The following is a 21,759-nucleotide window of genomic DNA, read 5'->3' on the forward strand; positions in this document are numbered from 1 at the left end:
ATTAACGGAGGTCAAAGCACAGAAACTTCTCCAAGACACAGGAGTTGTAAAGGTAAATATGGCCCAACTACCAGAAGGCCTCACCCCTTTTCTTACCTCCAAAATAATAGGTGCCTCCTGAATAAATCTGCTCAGGCCCAAGCAAAAGAGAAGCAGTGGTCACATGGCCGTCCACCACCACGCTCAGGTGGTTCCTTTTAGCAGACACAGAGATGGAATGCCACTGGCCATCGTTCATTCCAACACCTGGGGGAGGGGGACTCAGTTGAAAGAGATGACTTAACAGAAGCACCCCAAGCATGGTTGTAAACATGGCCCTCTCTCCACCGCACCATTACATCCACTGTGGCCCCCCCTTACCTGTGGGGGACACATTCCAAAGCCCCCAGTGGATGCCTGAAACCTTGTGAACACTTTATTTTTTCCTAAACATACATACCTGTGATAAGGCTTAATTTATAAGAGATGAACAAAATAACTAATCATAAAACACAATAACTACAGCAATATACTCTAAAAGTTATTTGAAAGTTATGAATGATTTGTTTCTAGAATTTTCCATTTAATATATACATGGACCATAGTTAACCCTAAGTAACTGCAATGCAGACTGGGAACTGTGGAAAAGCAAAATAATGCTATCGTATTCATAAAAAGGTAACGCAAGGAGGAGAGGAAAGGGAGCTGAGTGTCAAATCAGCATCCTTCAGCTGTGAGGTGTGTGTGGTCACTGCCCCTTCTTAGGGCCCCCCAGAGAAGAAGGGCTCGCCCCTTTTCTTACCTCCAGCATTCCCAGCACCAGACATCCCTGAAAGGTTAGTGTCTCCATTATTTGGCATTGACTGAATTTCACCTTCCACCCATATGATTCAACTCTTGGGGGAGGGGCTTAGGAAGAGCATAGATATATCCAACAAAATGTGTTGCCTACTTTTTTTGTACTTTTATGGAGCCATTTTTATGATATATGGTAGAATTTATGCAAACTATATGAGCAGCCAAGAATTTCAGCTACCCTATGAACATGTTCCCCTGAGGTCCAACAAGAAAACCCTCTGCCCTATAGTTTTAGCTCTCAGACTGTAAATTTTGGAAGCTTTATAAATGAATTGGTGGGTTTTGCTGTTTGTCTTGGCCTCGTGAGTAGGGCCCTGGTATTCCTCAGTGTAGAGAAAGCTGCACCTGAGTCTTTTGAAGAAAACAAGCATGCTAGATAAGCTTCATCCAGGCATGAATTAGGATGCTGTTGGCCGTGTCAGTAGTTAGCAGACCATGCTGTAGTTCAGTGTTAACGAATCAACAACACACTGCACACTAAATTGGGTGTCTTTAAACAGAAACACACATTTAGGAAGGTTATACATTGATTGCTTGAGAAAAATTTTATGACCAGAGACTCATAGGAGCCTAACCCAATGTTTCCCCTAAGCGTAATACAGTGTTCATGGGAACTTTGTGGAAGAGAACTATGACAAATAATGAGAACCAGCTCTCTATGTATGTATACAGACAAGTGTGTGCACATACATACATCTATATACACACATACACTCTTCTAATTATGTTTTTATTTTTATATAATGTTGTCATAATCAAAAGTCAAGGCGTTCTTATTGTTTCTAAGATCAATCTTCAATACTTCCGAAGGAGTCCCACTGACACTAATCCACAGGACGGCACACCATCCTGTTCCAGGGAGCCACATACAAGGAGCTCTGTGGTTGAGTTCTGAGCAGAGGCACAGAGCCCAAGCATCTCTATTGCGGACTTACCAGTCAAGTTTACACCCACCAAGTACTTGGCATAATTCTGCAGATCAAATCACTAAACAAAAACACAACCACTCTTTTCAACCCAAAGAGCTGCTTTTCTAATATTATATGCAATTTCCTTTCTGATATCACATGGGCCTCTTTTCTGATATTATATGCAATTTCTTTTATTCCACTTAGCTGGCTTCTACCACAGGCTTTCAGACTGAAAATGCATCCATGTCCCCTTAATTGAATACACTTTTTTGCCCTGGATGTATTTTATCTAACTCCGATTCTAGCTGGGACACATAAGTCCTACATTACATCCAGGAAGAAGAAAAAAAAAAAAATGTCAAGATCAAACTCTGGTTTGGTTTGTGAAAATGATGGAAAAGACTTGAAAGCTGATGTGGAGCATGTAGGTTAGATACTTTTAGACATATTTCCTAAGAGTGGACTACATAGACACCAAATAGAGTTATGTAATCCTTGATTGGACTCAAATAAGTCAGACATCCCTGACCTGTCATTCAGAGCTTCCCACAGGAGGATGCACATTGTGTGGAAATCCTGTGTACACTTTGCCCTAATGGATAGACACTTCTCGCTCCATCCCTATCTCCAGAGTGTCTCCATCTTGTTTGTGAAGCTTGGATGTGCCCTGTGTGCATGACTCTGCTTCTGTTAGTGTTCACGTCAGGCTTTCCCTTGGCTTTGGACAGTGCTTCTCGAACTTCCTTTGGTGACGGACATCTTATTTCCCGATCCATGGCAGATTGATACTTGTATAAAATGTGATCAAAATAAATCATGAAAAATTCAAAAGACATGAAACACAAGCCTGCTAACCACGTGCTTTGGTGCTGTAGCCCTCTATTCTTGCGGTAACCATTTCTAAAAGCTTCATCTCAATTTGTACATTTGTTTTGTCATGGATCAGTAACAAGTATTTCAGTGAGCCAGTGCCGGTCTAGAGAATGCACACGTTGTTTGGAGGTGCTCTGGGCAACTTCTGGGGAGGCACACAACAGAATTCATCAAAGGCTTTGGGGAGGCCTTTTGAATAACCTTGCCAATGCAGAAGCCAAGTCAGAACAAAAAGAAACGGTGACAGCCCACTCGGCAATTTTACACAGTTAAATGCCTCCCTCTGATCCACTGGCAGGGTAGGTACTTGCGCCTTGGTTAAGGAGGAAACTTCAGAAAACTGTCCCCCGGCATCCTTTGTAATAGACATCATTTACCTGTTGAGGAGACTTATTACCTGTCAGTGGGACTTATTATGCAAATTAAATCCATAAAGGATCTCTTTAACTTCATGCAACTAATTCTACATAATTTTCATCAGATTCTATTTTTCTTTGTAAGCGTACGAGTCCTTTCTACTTTTAGGGTGGTATGAACACTGGGCTCCTTTTAAGAATCACACTGCTATGAAAGAAGGGGAAGAGAAGCAGGAATCTTAGGATTTGTAGTTTTTTTTATTCATTATGATATTATGTAACTAAACAATAATTCTATTTACTACCACCTTCTGAGTTTGGGTGGGAAGCCTCTTGTTGGTATGGTAACAAAATAATGATGATGATGATGATAATTTTATTGAGCTATTAGTAATAACAGGTACTGCATGCTCTCTATACACAGTATCACTGAATCTTCACAACTATTAAAATCCTCATTTTATTTATTTATTTATTTTGTGTGTGTGTGTGTGTGGTGCTGGGGATTGAACCCAGGGCCTTGTGCTTGCAAGGCAAGCACTCTACCAATTGAGCTATATCCCCAGCCCTTAAAATCCTCATTTTAAGTATGGAGAAAATGAGGCTCAGGGAGGATAAACTAGTGAGTAGAGGAATAAACAGAAACTCCAATTAACTCCAAAATCCACATTCTTCTCTGCCTGCAAGCCCAGTGTCCCCCTTATCTTTTTTTTTTTTTTTTTTTAGCTATAGATAGACACAATAATCTTTATTTTATTTATTTTTATGTGGTGCTGAGGATTGAACCCAGTGCTTCACACATGCTAGGCAAGTGCTCTACCACTAAGCCACAACCCCAGCCTCATTTATCTTTTTCGATTGTGTTTAACAATTAACTTTGACAAAGAGAAAAGCAGTCCCTGGAAACCAGGAGCTGGCCCAGAGCTATAGGGAAGGCCTTAGGATGCAGGAAAATGGTACACACAGAGCCCAGCTTGATGGTGTGCTGTCCAACACAAGCAACCTCTGAAGACACCCACATCAGACAAGGTCACTGGACAATGAAATAGGGAGAAAAAAATCAAGTCCACTCCATGACCTTGTGTAAGTACAGACAAAAGCAAGGTCACTGTGCAAACCACAAAACATACCACACTCTCCCTCTCCTAGAGGACATGAATGACCAAGGTTGTTTTTGTTGTGTTTTTTTTTTTCAATTAAAACTTTAGCCTTATTGCTTTCCTCTATCCTTCTAGATAAGATTTACGATGATATCTAATCATAGAATTACCCCTACATCCTGACAGCATTTAATCTCTAGCACGTTTGCTTCTGTGAAACTTCCCCCTGGTCAATGAACACAACCCCAAATCCTATAATAAGTCATTCTTAACACCTCTGCATCGAGTCGGCCCCTGTGGCTCTTAGGGTGTGTGTTCCTCTTGCTGCAACAAGCAATAAGCCTGACTTCCTCAAACTCCAGGTATGTTTACTGCAGTCTTTGGTTGCAAACTGACAACTTCAAATGGAAGAATGGGGTAATAAATGGAAGTACTTGCAATTGAGGTGGTAGGACGGGATTGTGGACCAAAACCTTCCCCCTGCCTTCTCCCTTTTTTCCCATCCCCCTCTGACTCAAATCACATGAACACACAAAATGCAGCAGGAGGGAAAGTTTGTATCTGCTCCCTCATATATAACCTCTGGTACTATCCCAAATTGCTACAGAAACATAATGACAGCTCGGCTGACATCACTCTCTCATATGACTGTAACTGGCATCCAGAGGATAAGATGTATAAAGAAAAAATAAGCCTGCCATATAGGGTAGATTCTCCATAAAGGTGCAAAAGGCAATTATAGGGAGAACATTACTTAAGGAGCAACCGAAAGGTTGTGCCTATCTCCAAATATATTTCAGTGCTCTGAAAGCACCAGAAATTCCCCTATCTACTAACTATAGTCACTAACCGGAATTAAGGATCCAGATCACTAGATAGCTCTTGTCAAGATGATAGTATGGAGGTCACAGGCAGCCATCACTTCAGTAGAGAGCAGGAGCTTAAGGGAGGACAGGATTATAGTTTGCAGAGTGGGAACAGGCTGGCAGCAAAAGGAAGGCAGGGAGGAGTAGAAACATGTCTTCTCCTGGGTGGGGCAAACCAAGGGTGCAGCTCCATTGCCAGGGGCACAGGAATCACACGTGCCCAGCAAGTGATAAACACAAACACCCCACGCATGTCTAGCCTGTCTCAGCCAGGCCCCGCCACAGGAGGAAGAGGCCTCACGTTCACCATCAGGCAAAAGCTGCAGAGAAATGCTACAGATCAGCAGGAATCTCAAGTTTGACAACAGAGACTTTTGTTTAAAGTAGGAAAATAGAACTGCATTGTTCAGTGGGTCCTTGATGCCACATGAATGGATTTTGCTTTGACTTCTATGAAAGTGATGACGATATTGTATGTCATGAGGGATTTTAGAGTATTGCAAATATGTTGCATGATTTAGATAATATAATGTTTCAAAAATGATTTAGGCTGACATAATATTTTTGAATAGTTCCAAATGACAATTTGCAAAACCGTACATTACATTAAAATTTAGCTTAAAATTTCAAACATGTATAATTCAGTTCTTTCTCAATAGAATTTAATCTTTTTCATTGCAAAAGATAAAAATTTTGAGTTTTTTGAACTTTTAAGATTAGTATCTTTAATAGCTAAGAAAAATTAAGCTGCCCTTCCCTGGTGAGGTGGTGCGCACCAGAAATCCCAGCAACTCAAGAGGCCGAGGCAGGAGAATGGCAAGTTGAAGGCCAGCCTCTGCAACTTAGTGAGGCCCTGTCTCAAAATAAAAACTAAAAAGGACGGGGGAAGTAGCCCAGTGGTAGAGTGACACTGGGTTCTGTCCCCAGTACCACACACAGAAAATCAAGTCACCTTTCTCTAGTGGAAAGATATTATAGTATGATACCAATACAGTAAGAAGTGCATGTATTTTTAGTGTCATAATACAACTGATTTAATTATCAAACTTTGTACAGGTGAAGTCTCTCCTTATGAAAGAACAAACTGAGCCCCCATCCAACTGTCATTTAAGTAGCATAACAGCACATGAAAAATGTACTTGCTTCACTGAAATTAGCAAAAGTTAATGTTTTGAAAGAACTGGAAAAATAAGGGTAAAGTTGGTAAGTGAAGGCTGACTTTTGTTACCTGCAGTGTAACAATTTTGCTATATTAACTTTCTATTTAGTCTAGGCTCTTTATTAGTAGCTATGGAAATAATCACATGAAGTCATATGATATCATAATGGATTACATTGTATATGGATTTAAACATGCATTTAGAGATTTTATATCACTCACGGTATACCCTTCAGACATACACCTAGTAATTTATGAAGTCTATATTTCTATAAAGTGGTGAGAAATGAACTAGCTTTGTGGCGTTGACTACGGTAGCATTGTACTGAAGCAATTTCTTTAAGATGTTTAAAATTAAGCTATGAATATAACCACTTCAGAGAATGTCAAATACATCACAATAAACCACACATTAATGGCAAGCTTACATTTTTAGACCCTCATTTTAGGGGCCTATTAATTGTTAATAAGATACTGATTAATTTATTTCCTTTAGTCAAGTCTGCATATCTCTCACATTTTGAGCATGACATTAAGTCAAGCACAGCACCTCTTAAAATTATAATTAATAGTGAATTTCTAGTTCCCATATTTAAATTGCAATGATATATGAACAATAGCAGGAAGATTATAAAGAATAGTCATTTGTGTATGCATTTGTATGTTTGTTTTGCTTATGAGTTTTCAAATGTATTTCAACTTCTTTTACTCCCTCTCCAAGTCAAATTCTATGAATTTTGGTCGTAATAAATATAGAGGAATGGCATGCTGTCATTGGTAAATTGTTTTTAAAGACCATTTATTAAATTAATGTAGCAATTTACCTCAATGTGACCTTCAGTTTCTGAGCTTAGATGCTCTTCTATTTATGTAAAAACGGAGATACCTTGTTGAGAACTATATAATTTTAATGAAGAAAGAAAAATATTCCTCACTTAAAGCACTGACCTAGAGTGACATTAATTTTCTAGACACTCATATAGTCACCTTTATTATATTACTTCTAATTATTAAAACAAGACCGTATTGCCTACAAGTGGAGAGATTTCCAATTGGTGCCCAAAGGAAAATCTTTGCACAAAACTTTATGTCCTACCCAAAATCTATCCAATTCTTTACAAAGTACAAGTAAAGTTAGTTTGGCTAAATATTTAAGTTTTGCATTTACATGGGACACATTAATACAAAGATATAGGTGTAGATTCCAGAAAGACCTCTCCCATTCTCCAAAAGACAAGATAAGACACCAGCCGTGTTTGGCAAAGTCTAGTTTTTCTATAAAAGACATCCAATTAACTTATTGATCTATTTTAAAGTGTTTCACATTATCCTCAAAACACACATTCTCACGATATTCTATAATTTGCCTAAAGTGGGAGAAAGAGTCACAGAAGGAAATTTCCATTTCCCCTTCTCTATCATTTTGGTGAATAAGAACTGCAAATGTTGGAATGATATTTAAAAGGAAATTGGAATCAATTTCCTTGAAGGAAGAGTTCTGATAATCTTATTAACTCCAGTATTCATTTATTAAACAAATATTAATTTTTTGGTTATGCATAAAATTTGTGGAGAAGGAACAGAGAGATAATGAAATCTTTCAGATCCATATGCTTGGCCTGTGGGAGTACATTTATTACCTGCTGTGATGTCACTGGGTAATTTTCCCTGCCGGAGGAGATTCAACTTAAGTTTTCCATCACTAAGCAAGAGGAGGAGACCCCCTGAAACCAGCTGAAGTTCACTGAAGAGCAGAAGTCCAGCCTTATTCCAGGTTCGAAATTGAAAACTGGCCGAAATTTCCTCCTCTCTGGGAGAAGCCAGCAGAGCTAAGTAACTCCTGGAGCTCAGAAAAGTCAGAGGCATCCACTGTGGTTGTGAACAAGAAAACGACACATTTCCCTGAGGACAAAGTAGAAGAAAAAGCTTTCAGCAAGCTTTACACATTCCATTAGTAACAGAATTTGAAATATATGCGAAGACTGCTTATCACTTGCACCTTATCCTCAATTTAAACCAACAAATTGCCAACACCATGAAAATCCAGGGCCCTGCCATATGCTTTAAGGTTCTCCAACCACTTTCTCTGGTCTTCTCCCCATTTCTTAACTTTAAAATAGATTTGAAAGGTCCATGCAACTGACATGTTGGAAGGAAAACATTTGGTCTTGTTCAAATAAAAACATTAAACTCTATTATGAGTCTGTTTAAGAGTGAATTAACTTCCATTTGTGAATATTTATCATGTTCCAGTGAATGAAATAACAAAAACTAAAGAGCAAACAATGCTAACCTATACACTAACCCATAACATAAAAGCCGTTATAAGACCATCAAACTCAGGAAAAATGGAAATATTGTCCACTGCACTTGGGCTCGGGCTTCAATTAGCCTGCAAGAAACACACCCTCTTGCCAGTGAGGAGTGAGGTTCCTGGGCATTTTCTGGAAACTCACTTTTTGACTGAAACACATATCTACAATATTTTTATTATTGAAATTATTATTTTCTCTTTGATTAAAAAAAACTTTGAAATCTTGTTGAAGGTTAGGATCATATAAACACCACCAATTCACAGACAATTAGGAATAAAATTCAATTAGGAATAAAATATTTTTTCAGTAATATTCTTGTGATGTGCCTTGGGATTTGCTGAAGCGACATGAGCTTCAATTTACATATATTGAATTTTAAGTAATAAAAGAAATTACTTATTACCAAATTGGTAAAGCTGGAAACCATTTGCCCCAGAATTTCCTTCCCTGTCTGCTTCTGGGTAAAGCATGATGAGAAAAGTGTCTTGGGTGATATTTGACAGTCAAAAGTAAAACACCAGCCAATTTGCTCCAAGGGATTTTTGTGATCACACACGTGAAGGATGAGAGCAGAGAGCTGGTTCATCCCACTCTCCAGATCTCCTTCACCCTGTACTGCCTCTTCCTCCCAAAGGCTGGCCCCCACTGAGCAACACAAGCCCTACCCACCCCCCGTGCTTGTCTGGGGACCTCAGGGCCCTGTGGTTACCCAGAGACAACTGCCAGAGACCCCTCAGAAAGCCTCACAGACCGAAAATGCTTCTCAAAGTCCAACATGTCTGTACACAGTGCGACTGGAGGCAGAATTAGTGGCTTCTGTGATCTTCCAACTCCCCTGCCAGGCCTTCAACTTCCAAGTTCCTCTGACAATTGCTAAGATCCAAGTCCTAAGACAGATCCTTTGTTCACAATACTCACTTTGGAGATGCTTCCCCGACTAATCCCTGACCAATAGTTAGATTTATATTCTGCTACAGGTCCACTGAATTAGAATATAATGCAGCCTGAGCAACAGCACTATTTGGAAAGATTGGCAGATGCAATGCTGTAACCACCTATTAGGTTTTTTGAAAATTACTTGTTATGGATGACCATGAAAAAACACAAGTTTTTTTTTTTTTTTCCAATGTCTCTCTAATATACACGGATGTGTATTTGATTTCAGAAACTCCATATGCTCATCTAGTGAATTGGTCAAGGAGTATCCTATTAAGGCAATTGCAGAGCAAAAGAAATTAGTCTCTTAGGAGTAATAAAATCACAACTAAATCAAAATATTCACTGTTAAGAAAAACTGCTTTACTTCACATAAAAATAATTATGTGTTGTGAATTATAAGTCCTTTAAATAGAATTAATCCCTTATATTCACATTGCCAGAGAAGAAAATTAAATAAAAGCAACCTTGAAAATATCACATTGACTGGGAACCTACAATGTAGCAATTTTATTGCTGAAAAGACTTTCCATTTACTTATTCCTTCATGCAGATTCTTACCATGGTGATGATCTGCGATTTTTGTTGTTTGGCCAAACCAATGATGTCAACTCCATTATAGTAGAGATTTTCTAAACATCCATGGAAATTTTTATATTGGAATGACACTGATTTTTCAGGTGCTGGAATCCCTCCAAAGCTGATCTTAGAAAGAAAAATAGCATCAATAATATTGTTTAGTGATTTATGATAATCTGCTTAAATGATTACGATTAGCAACTATACTGGCAGCCTGATATACAGATCAAGTTTTCATCATCCTACATTGAAAAATATTAAGATAGAGATTTTAAAGCAAATTTCTATGCATTCCGTCCTTATTTACACTGGAGCTTGATTATTCCAACAAACCATTAATCACAATTTGTTTTGATATTTATCACTTGATGAAGAAAATCTCATCTTTATATCCACAGTAAAACTTGATCTGTTAATAATATAACTAATTGGAACATTTTATTTTGTATACATTTCTAGTACACATTGACATTTGTGTATTTGAATCAATGATCAATGAGTGAACTAATCTTTTGGTACCAGGTCTACCCCTCCAACACCCCATAGATCCACACTGCTCAGGAGTAGCCTAAACCAGAATGAAATCATACAACACATTTGCTATTGGTAATTCGATCTCATCACGTGGAAAATTTCCTACAGAATCAAGACACTTAAGGTAACAAAAAAAAAAAAAAAAGAGTGATCCTGCACTCTGATAATAAATTAGCACGCTGTGAGGAAGGTGTAGCCTCAAGACTTCAAGCCTGCTGTCGAGTTAGGCCATGATGGGAAGTGCTTCACCAGCAGGTGATGGACTGCACAGGGGGCTTCTCTACAGCACATCTTCTGTTGGGAAGCTAAATGAGACATAGATCATAAAATCTGTATTAATTGAAATGTAACCATCACACCTCATAATCAAGATCCAGGTAATTGAATTCTCCCTGTGCATGGAAACGATGCCTGTGCTCGTCCACTGTAAAGTTGACCTGTTTGCCCAAACGCTGGATGAGCACAGAATGCCAATGCTGGTCATCCAGCAGGCTGCCCAGGGTGAGATTGATCAGCGCATGAGTGGAGGGCAGTTTAGCATCACCTTAGAAGAGGGAGAGACAACAGAACCATTATTCCCAGTTAAATGAAAAAAAAAAAAAATTTCCCTCTTATGATACTGCATCTCTCAAAATAATGGCAATGTCCTTCCTGCATCCCATCCCAAAGACTAGTATGGATTTACCTAAAGTTTGAATACAATAGTCTCCCAACCTTGTAATTTCTTTCACCGCTCATTCTTTTTATTATTATTACTCATTGCATGCTCATTTTCTATGTAAATTTTATCTTTGCTACAACCTCATTATTTTTACTACTACAATATTTTTCAATGACCCATCCCTTTCTTTTATGGTGCTAGAAAATAGTTATGTAGCTCTATCAGAACTATAAAAAAAAATCATTCGGCAAGAATCTTGTGCAATTTACAAAATATGAACCATTTTGACATGAAAGAGTAATAATTGGCAGATAGACAAGCCCTTGAATCGGAAAATAAAGCACGTTAAATGTTAAAAAAAATAAGCTATAAAAGCATAAAGTTACCTAAATGATAAGTAAAGGATTGAATCTTCAAGCAACGCACCATATGGTTTTACCTGAATTAATAAGTAAAAAGAGTTTTCCTCTTCTTAACTCCAGTGTGATATGATCTCCACTTGGCCCTGCCCTGTGGAGTAGAATCCCATCACTCTGCATGGTTTTAAATTTCAAAGAAATAATATCTTTTATTGGGCTCAGGGATTTTTGATCAAATCGGTAGAGAAGGGAACTTTTTCCATCAAGATCAACCACCTCTGATCCTAGAGACAAAGATATTAAAAGTCATTGTAAGAATAAATATGCCGTCCATAAACGCTTTTTTAGTGTATATGTGTGTGTGTGTACATGTCCATAAGTTATGACCATCGAATGACTAATTCCTTCTTGAAACCCAGGATTCATTCCCTTTTAGTCTGTACTGCTTCCAAAATTCATAATGTAAAAATACATTTTAAATGTATACCTAATTTTCTCTTTTAAAAAAGAAAATCAGAAAAAAAGGTTATAATCAACACACATAAAATCACTTTGCATTTTCATGATCAGTACTTTTAACAATGCTTTTAAGTGTTGAAATTGATGCGTTTTCTAGCTCTAGAAAAAGTAATTTCCATACCTCAAAATGCTTTTATCCATGCTTTTATCCATATAGAGATCCTCATCCAAACAAGCACACACTCTACACTTACACCACTTCAAGCGCACATTAAACTGGCCTTTGTGTTTCTTGTACATATTTTTCATGAGTAAGCAAAAGTATTTAAGAGCAGTGCTATTTTCTGCCTTCTCAAGAGTGTCGTTGGAAAGACATTAACTTAATGATATTGTGTGGTTTATTCTGCCGCGTTTGTGTCATAACTGTGACACTGATGTGTTGTTTCAGCTTTCTGACAATGTCGTACCTACTCATTGTCAAGACCACTCTTACTCAATCCATCTGAAAAAAGATGTCATGTTATACTGGTAACATAACAGTACATCTGTCAAAATCAGTTGCACCCCGGACAAGAGACGCAAAAATGAATGGATAATACTCAAAAACCTAGCCGTGTTTTCTACATTTCACAAGTCGAAGATTTTTTTTTAATGCAATGACCCTTGAGAGTACATTTATGTAATAAATGAAGACATTAGAGAAGCCTAATAAAATATGAAGCTATTTTTCAACTGGTAAGCTGACTTCTTCCAGTCAACAAAATGACATTACAGCTTACTCATCTTGTTGCATATCACAAAATTATTACAGCTACTCTTAGGCCCAAATATGCATTTTATTCTGATTATCCATCATATTTTAAAAACCGTTTATAAGGACAACCCACCCCCAAATATTTTTTCACTATTTTATGCTGCTACCTTCTGGAAATTCAGAGATTTGATTTTTTTCTCATCTTGCTAATGTGCTTATAAAGAATTCATTCACCAAGCACACATGAATAAACATTGCATTCTTTAGAAAGAATAATGTTAACTGAACAATTATTCCTTGTTATATAGCTGGATGAATGTTCATGGTAAAAACATAATTCCGTGTCAAATACAAATAATGTGTTCCACAATTATTAGATTACAATAAATTAAGAAAATTTTCAATAAGACAGACTTTAAGTGCTCACACATTTGGAGCCAGGCAGTTATCTCTGAGTTAATGTATTGCTTAAAGGCAACCAATCATAGTCATGATTTTATTTTAGATAAAGACTGTTTGTGGAATTAGCTATGGAGAGAATTTTTTTTCCCCATAAAAAGTTTAGCCTATGTTACTTTAGCCGACTATTTCTTTTTTTCTCTTTCTCACTATGGTTATTATTACATTATAATGGTCCTATCAATCTTCCAAGGCATCTAAAGCTTTTGTGCCTGAATATTTCCATCAGCAAAATAAGGAAGTGAAAAACATTTCAGGCAACAAATGCCTAAGGCAATGGTGCTCGGCTTCACCTCTGAAACTGAAGTCACTGGACACGTCCTTGCTTTCTACTCAGCAGGTACATGGGTGTACCCTGGGATGAATTCCTTCAGTGAAAAATATTTACGCCATCATGTTTGAAGCTGGGATGAAAGCGTACTCGACACCAATATGGTTCTGACCTCATGCAGCTTATACTCAGGGAAGATGGACACTTGTTCACTTGTTTAGCAAGTGAACAAGTAAGTTCATAAAACCACTGTGGATTGTAACTAGCATTCAAATTAAGAAGACTGGGGCCACTTGTTAAGGTAAGGAGAAAGGTCTTTTCAGGCTCAGTCTAGACACCTGAGGCTAAGGCAGATCCTCATCAGTAATCTACCTTGTCCTCCTCCAAACTAGATGACTCTTTAAACACTTGATTTTAAGAGGCCTACATGTTCTCCCAACACGGTCCCATTCACTGGCATGAAAGGACACTTGAAAGATTGCTCAGAAATCACAGACAGACAGGCTCAGAGGTAGGAATGAAGTGGACTCCCTCTCAACAAAGAGGCCTAAAAGGAAAGGAAAGACGTACAGAAGAAGGGAGGTAGAAACATGGCTACAATCACATCACAGATTTCACATGCATGCAAACAACACCCTTCAGGGAAAAAAGCTAATTGCAATTGAGAGCACGTGTGCATTAGCAAGGCAGGAAAAAATCAAGTAACATACACGCAATAGATGGATATGAATTCTTATAAAAAAGATTCAGGATGATTCTTAACAGCATTACTTGAGACAATACAGTCTCTTAAAACAGTTCACTTTAAAAAGTATCACAATTAGGAAAAGTTATCTACACAAACACATCTGATATGTAAATATGATTTTAAAGCAACACCCCAAAACACTGACATGATGTAGCAATCTGGAACTACCTGAAAAAGGTCTTTGAAGAGAAAAATTACTCTTCTGATTTGTGCAGACAGCATTTGAATTCCATATATCCATCAGCACCTCCAAAGTGCTGGCAGGAGAGACAGATGCATGGTCTTGAAAGTGATTTTACCACCATTAAGAAAAATCAGAAAAACTAGAAATAAATCAAAGGTACAAGTCTGCTTCTTTCCAATGTTGTACTGGAGCATTACTGCAAACCAGTATAAAGAGTCTTTAATTCTAAGTAAATTAATAACTGTCTGATTTTATAATTTATTACTGACTAAAGCTAGATTCTATAAAGTTACATATTCGGTCGTAGATTATTTTTCCCAGTAGAGATGCAAATGCAAGAAAAAAATATTCTCAAAGGTGATGGTTGGACAGTAGTCACTTATGAACTTACCTGTTAATATTATTCCAACATTCTTTCTAGGATTCCTACATATTCCTAAGTATGTACTCAGTCTCTCTCTTTTTTTTTTTTTTTTTTTTTTGGACTAGACTTACCCTCCTTCTGATTCTTCCATTAGTGAATCAAAAACATTGGTGATATGCATTTATTCTATAATCAAATGAGAGGTGGTTTCATGCTTTTAGAAATTTTACTTTAACATGACTCATTTAAAAAGCACATCTGGACATTATATCATTGACCAGGAAAGCCAAGTTTGAAGCCGTAGCTGTCACTGATACCATTCCAAGGGAATTTATTTTCTATTCCACAAAGATTTTCAGATTTAAGAGTACATGAATTTTTTAAAGCACTTTCTCACAAAAGAATTTAAGGAGATTTACAATTTTGAAAATAAACACCTATAAAAGATCTAATCTGACTGTAGAATTAATGAGAAATTAATATTTCAACTCATAATGAATGGCTATCATATTTATTCCTATCTTTTGTCAAACACCTTTGAGGAAAAAATCTTTTGAGTTGTATAAGGAGAGAAAGTAGATGAATCAACTATTAAGAAAAATGAGAAATATGAAGTTAACAAAATTTATTACAATAAAAGTCCTGTAGTACAAAGATGTAGAAGATGACTTCTTACCTGATTGAAGGGAAGAATGATTTTTCTAATTGTCAATTTGTCAATTAGCATGCTTTTTAACTGAGATCATATTTTTACTAAATGGATTATTACCAATATTAATAACGTGACTGTCATGCACTAGCTCATCATGGGGAGGGGACCAACTCTAATTTCCTAATAACAGGTTGCAAATTGTTGTGCTATAGCCACCACTTTTTAGCCCAGCCCCTTGTAAGCATTTGTAATAGTGTATATTACCTAGTCAGGTAGTCAGTCTGTGTGAGTTTGAATTTTCACTCCATCTTGGGCAAGTGTATGAGAAATGTTGTCACTTAAAAATCACAAATTTTTTTAACATAATTCTGGAATTCAGAAGATCTAAAATCAAGGTGTGGGCACAAGCTGCTTTCTTTTAAGTCTCTAGAAAATCATCCCTTTCTTGGCCTTTTCCATCTTCTAGAGATGACCTGCATTCTTTGGCTCATGACCTTTTCCTCCAGGTGTTAGACCAGTTTCATGGCATCTTCAAATCTCTTTCACTCACATTCTCTCTCTTATTTCTGTATTCATAATCAACCACTTGTTCTTCTCTGACTAACCACCTTCCTCCCTCTCAAAAGGACCCTTGGGATTGCATTGGGTCCACCTAAATAAACCAGAATAATCTCCCCACTGTAGGAACCTTAACTTAATTACATCTGCAAAGTGCCTTTTCCATATAAGATAAAACAGCATTCATATTTCATCTTCTGTGAAGTGCCTGTTCAGTTCCTTTTCCCATTTGTTGACTGGGTTATTTGTTTTTTTGGTGTTCAGTTTTTTTGAGTTCTTTGTATATCCTGGAGATTAATGCTTTATTTGAGTTGCAGGTGGTAAAGATTTTCTCTTATTCTGTAGGCTCTCTGTGTTCTTGATTGTTTCCTTTGCTATGAAGGAGTTTTTTAATTTAATGCCATCCCATTTATTGATTCTTGATTTTACTTCTTGTGCTTTAGGAGTCTTATTGAGAAAGTCTGTTCCTGAACCAATATGATGGAGAGTTAGGTCTACAGGGTTTCTGGTCTAATGCCAAGGTCCTTGATCCACTTTGAGTTGAGTTTTCTGCAAGGTGAGGTATAGGGTTTCAATGTGAATCTACTACATATGGATTTCCAGTTTTCCCAGTACCATTTGTTGAAGAGGCTATCTTTTCTCCAATGAATGTTTATGGTGACTTGGTTTAGTGTAAGATAACTATTTTCATGTGGGTATGTCTCTGTGTCTTCTGTTCTAGTCCACTGGTCTTCAATTCTATTTTTGTGCAAATACGATGCCATTTTTGTTACTATAGCTCTATAGTATAATTTAAGGTCTACTATTGTGATGCCTACCACTTCACTTTTCTTGCTGAGATTGCTTTGACTGTTCTGGGTCTCTTAATTTTCCAAAGAATTTCATTATTGCTTTTTCTATTTCTATGAAGAACATCATTGGAATTTTAATGGGAATTGCATTAAATATGTATAATACTTTTGGTAGTTGGTCATTTTGACAATATTAATTATACCTACCCAAGAACATGGGAGGTCTTTCCATTTTCTAAGATCTTCTTCAATTTCTTTCTTCAGTGCTCTGTAGTTTTCATTGTAGGGGTCTTTCCCCTCTCCACATCATGTTTAGCCACAAGATGGGATCAAAATTGTAATGGGTTGTATCCAATGTATGTATAATATGTCAAAACACAACCAACTGTCATGCATATCTAAAAACAAGTTAAAAAACTTTTTAAATTAAAAAAATGTTGAGATATGTTCTTGCTTAAAAAAAGAATAAGAAAAAGGCAGGAGAGAGTATGATGTACTTTAGAAAAATAAATTTAAACATAATTACAATCTTAGAAAAATTTACACACATGTCAGTGTAGTGCTTGGTAAGTTTAAAACTAATCAGGTAAATTTATTGACTTAGAAAGACATTCACAACAGACTTTAAATGGGGTGGCGTGTTAAAAAAAAAAAAGAAAGAAAAAACCAGCATATCTGCAGTTTTCAGAGACTATGATCTTTGGTGGGACATTATTGTATCACAGCAGGTTACTTAACCTCTTTTTTCTTGTTTCCTCATCTGTAAAATGAAAATAATAATAGTATTTTTCATAGGATTCGTGTCTGAATGTATATCTGCATAGTTTTTAGAAGCGGACAACTAATGAGCAATCAAGAAATGTTAACGACTACTAATGATAAAGATATTATTTATTAGTAGAATATTGGGCAAGAAAAGAGGTACAGCAAAAATACTTAAAAATACCTTTTGTGTATGTAACTTTTTAAAACAAAATAATGAACTTCTGAAGTGTACAAGAAACTCTCAATTATCAATGTCATTGCCTGGTTAGGCAGCGAGAGTGAGCCAAAGCCCTCTGTGGGTTCTGTGGCTTTTTCTCTGTCTGTCAGTTCCTGCCTGGGCTGACACCACAGCAATCCTGGGCGACCTGAATCCTCCTGGGTGAATACCTCCATCTCAAGTCTTCTCATTTGCAGCAAGAATCAAGGAAGGAAGCGACTCACAAGGACTGGAGGCCCCACCCCCAGATCAGTTCTCTCTGTTAACCCTGGATATTGTCTGTTTTGTTTACATGATCCAGAAATACAATGTCCCATGGAATTGAAAATTTTCCAGTGGAAAATATTCAAATCTCTTTCAGGGAGTGTTGTCAGAAGGTGTGTAGCTGAAATATGTGCTCTGCCCTCCCTTTGGTAGCACATATTTATGGAGTGCTTTCTGTGAAAGGCATGGCAATGCATAAAAACAAAGAACACTTTTTTTTTTTTTCCAAAGAGCTTACCATCTACTGGGGAGGACACACATCCCTGCCATGCAATTATTCGTGGCTTTGTTCAGAGCTTTGCTTGTGCATCAGGGCAAAGTCCCAAATAATTTCTAAGATGTGCAAGAGAAGTCGATCTGCTTTAGCCTCTAAGGATGTCACCTAAATTGCAGAAATGCTTTACCTCCCTGAGCAGCAAACTGTTTTCCACCTCTGCATATTTCACATACAAAAGCTCTTGCCATTGTAATATACCTTACTGGACCTAGTGGCTTCCCCACACCCTCATCCTAGGCCTGCTCTAGAAGTTAGAAGTTTCTTGAATTTTGAGGGGTTGTCATTTGAAAAAGCAATGTCCTCCCTGTCCCCCAAGTATATTACTAAGAAAATACCCATGAGCACGGTTTCTTAAATTGGGCTCTATGGTCCAGTCATATTAGGATCACCTGAAAAAGGTCTCTGGTGGGCTCCATAAACATTCAACATCCTGGGTTACGCCTGGTGTCTAGCAAGTTAGAATCTCTGGAATTCACATCTAACTCAGGCATACAGGATCCTGGTGATTCTAAGGCAGATGACAGCGTGGGGGTTGTTTGACAGGAAAAATAAGTAGGTTACAGAAACCTGTTCCCTGAAATTGAATACCCTCATTACCTATTGAATGGTACCATGGAAAATGAGTATTTTTATTTATTTATACTATAGTTGATTCTTGCAGAAAGTTGTGGAGGAGGGAAAGATTTGTCCCTGAAAGCTGTTTCAGAGATAAATTGATTCTACAGGTTAAACTATGAATTATGGCCTTATTGATGAGGTCAGAAGACTAAAAGCTTAAAAGAGAAAAATTGGAATAGAAAATGCATGAACTGGAAAGGCAATCCTCCAATCATAGAAAATTAACTGTATTTAAAGGTCATGAAAAGAGTCTCCTTGAAAAAGGTAATAAGGTCTTCTATTTATTCTTTAGGAATCACCCCCCAAATATAAACAAAATAAGAAAAAGAGAAATTAAGGGAAGAACAAACAACTAGAGTTAGAGTTCTACCTTCAAAAACCAAAGGGAAAAAAATAATACAGATCATCCATCAGCTGGAGAAAATGGCTGGAGACCAAACTCTTCTTGGTTAAACATGAAGTCAGCCTTAAACACTGCTCAGACTATTTCTTTATTTGAAAATGATTACCCATGAATTACTAAACAAACAGAGGTCCAATTTTGACTTCTAAGAAACATAAATCAGACTGAGTCACTGTTAGACTATTATACAGTGAAATATTAAAACAACAGCATGATGTATAGGCACTTGAGATCTGCATTACTGAACTAGGTTTTTAGGAGGTAGAGAAGAGAGTCCAAGCCCTCAAGAAATCAACAGGAAACAGGCTGTACTATTTTTTGCATAGTAGGATAAAAGAACACAGAATGATTTAAGGGACTCTTAAGTTTTAAACAACTAAAATTAATACCCTGAAAAGGAAGAAGGTGCAGAAGCAATATGCACAGAACCACAGGAAAAAGTGACTTTCTTGTCCTGGTTTTAAATAGACAGAGTTAAGGTCAGCAATAACACAGCTGGGGGGTTGTGGAGACAAACATGATCGCTGCTACTGAAATATCAATCTAAATCAGCCTTCTAAACAGATTTGAAATTAGCAACATCTACCATACCAAGGACACGTCAGTGCGTCATTGGAGATGTAAGTTGTATTTCTGTCTCTAATGCTTGTGTGTAACTTTTATAATGTCACCAAAGTCATTTAAATGCTGACTCTTGGTTTCCTTATTTGGATACACATAGAGATTAACTCCAGCCTCTCATACCACATAAAGCTGCTGTGGAGATCAACTGAAGTATCAAAATGCTGCAATATTTATCATTTTCTATGATATTAATAGCCCTTTAATAACGAGAATATTTGTCATCTCCTGTGTTTCTCTCAAAGATCTCTCTCTAATCAATTTCTACTGGGTGAAAATAATAAATTTGTGAATTTTTTGTATTTATATTATTCATAATGTTATTTACATTATTAAATTACTTACTATTCAGTTTATCTCATAGCTGATTAAACATTTTTAATTCATCCCTTTAACAAACTGATTTTGAACATGGACTCTGCTGTGTGCTACCATGAAAGATGCGGTCCTCACATACCCTCCAGTGTAAAGGAAGAAACTTCATCCTGTGCTCACAGATTCTCAAGCTGTATGTTGATGCGTGAAAAGACAGAATGAGGTAACAGGAGAGGTCTGAACTGAGCTATTGAAGTTAGGTTGGCAGTCAGAGACTCCGCTAAGAAAGTGATGCTTAAACAGAAGAGGTGAACACTGTAAACAGAGGTCAGGAAGTGGGACAGGCGTGAGGGCCGGGGATGGGCAAGGATGTGGACTATTGGTTGGGTAGCAATGGAGAAGTAAATGGAAGTAGTTCACAGCGAGTGGAATTACCAGCAGATCCCTCTGCCATGGGGAGGCCTGGCTCCAGGTTTGGTTAGGACAAGTCTATTTTGGGGTTGTCTTTATCCCTCAAATACAACTATTAATCCTCAGGCCTGGTCTTGACTCCTAAAGCAACGCCCTTTGAGTTTTTCAGTTTAAAGCCCAATGTGTTTAACAAATCCCTCTAAACTGACAGGATTTGAACTCCAAAGTCATCTTCTCAGCACTGGGCAGATGCCAAAACCTTTAGACCTGTATCCCCCTGGTTCCTGTGTCCTCTGGGGATCCTTGGTATCTATCTCAACTCGGACAAGTGAAGTTCAAGAATCAACCAAGGCTGGGAGACTGTGTAGGCTCAAGCTGAAGCTCTCCGTCTCTGACCTTCCTTTGGCTACTCCTTCCTCAATTTCTAGTCCCTCTGGCAACCTTGAACTCTGACCTCTATATCCCTAACCTAGGAAAATCTGACTGTCCTTAGAGTAAAACTGGAGAATGTAGATATCCTGTGGTTAACTTCCCTTCTTTGAACAATGAAGTGCTTTCAATTTTCCATTTTGAGTTGAATTTCTGAGCTCTGAAGCAATTTTTAAAGTATATTTTATGCAGCACTATGCTTGTTATGGGTAGCAGGTTAGTTCAACAAAAGATATGCTGCATGACATGCCCAAAAGCAAAGCATCTCTCTTTTTATGAACATTTATAGTTATCTTGATCCATTCATTTACCCAGGGTTGCAAAATAGATATAATCTGAATTCTACTATTTCTTTTTATTTGTTATCTGAATTTTTTTTTAAAAAAGAAACTCTTCTATTTGCTTACCTTGGCACAGATCACATAGGAAAATAGGATAAATGATGTTTTCCTTTCATTTATTAGTTTTCATAATAAGGAAGTAGATTCCTAATGTTTCTCAAAGGTGAGCAATGGGGCTTTTGAAAGGTTATTATCATGAACCCCTTCACTTAAATATATTTACTATGCTTCAGAAGTCTGCAGTTACTCTTCTTAGAGCTGCTAGAACATTCCCAAGTTAACTCAGTGACAGCCGCCTCAGTAGGTTTTCACACGATTCTGATGGGTTTTCATAGTTCCCTTATTTTCTAGTATTATAATAGCTAACATCAT

At 37.3% G+C, this 21,759-nt stretch overlaps 1 protein-coding gene across 2 annotated transcripts in view; it reads right to left on the minus strand.

The window, feature by feature from the left end:
- Nucleotides 1-21,759, minus strand: part of CNTNAP4 (contactin associated protein family member 4) — a 246,845-nt gene that overhangs the window by 81,388 nt on the left and 143,698 nt on the right. Inside the window, exons 5-9 of one of the 2 annotated variants that reach the window (XM_079118280.1) lie at nucleotides 11,567-11,770; nucleotides 10,826-11,010; nucleotides 9,915-10,058; nucleotides 7,743-8,004; nucleotides 97-246 (exon numbers count right to left, since the gene is read on the minus strand). In XM_079118280.1, the coding sequence (XP_078974406.1) occupies nucleotides 97-246; nucleotides 7,743-8,004; nucleotides 9,915-10,058; nucleotides 10,826-11,010; nucleotides 11,567-11,770 (945 nt within the window). Of the gene's footprint in view, nucleotides 1-96; nucleotides 247-7,742; nucleotides 8,005-9,914; nucleotides 10,059-10,825; nucleotides 11,011-11,566; nucleotides 11,771-21,759 lie in introns of those variants that run through there. The other variant, XM_079118281.1, reaches the window with a different exon arrangement.

The sequence above is a fragment of the Sciurus vulgaris genome (genome assembly GCF_902686455.1).
Source record: "Sciurus vulgaris genome assembly, chromosome: 17".
Taxonomy (NCBI): Eukaryota; Metazoa; Chordata; class Mammalia; order Rodentia; family Sciuridae; genus Sciurus; species Sciurus vulgaris.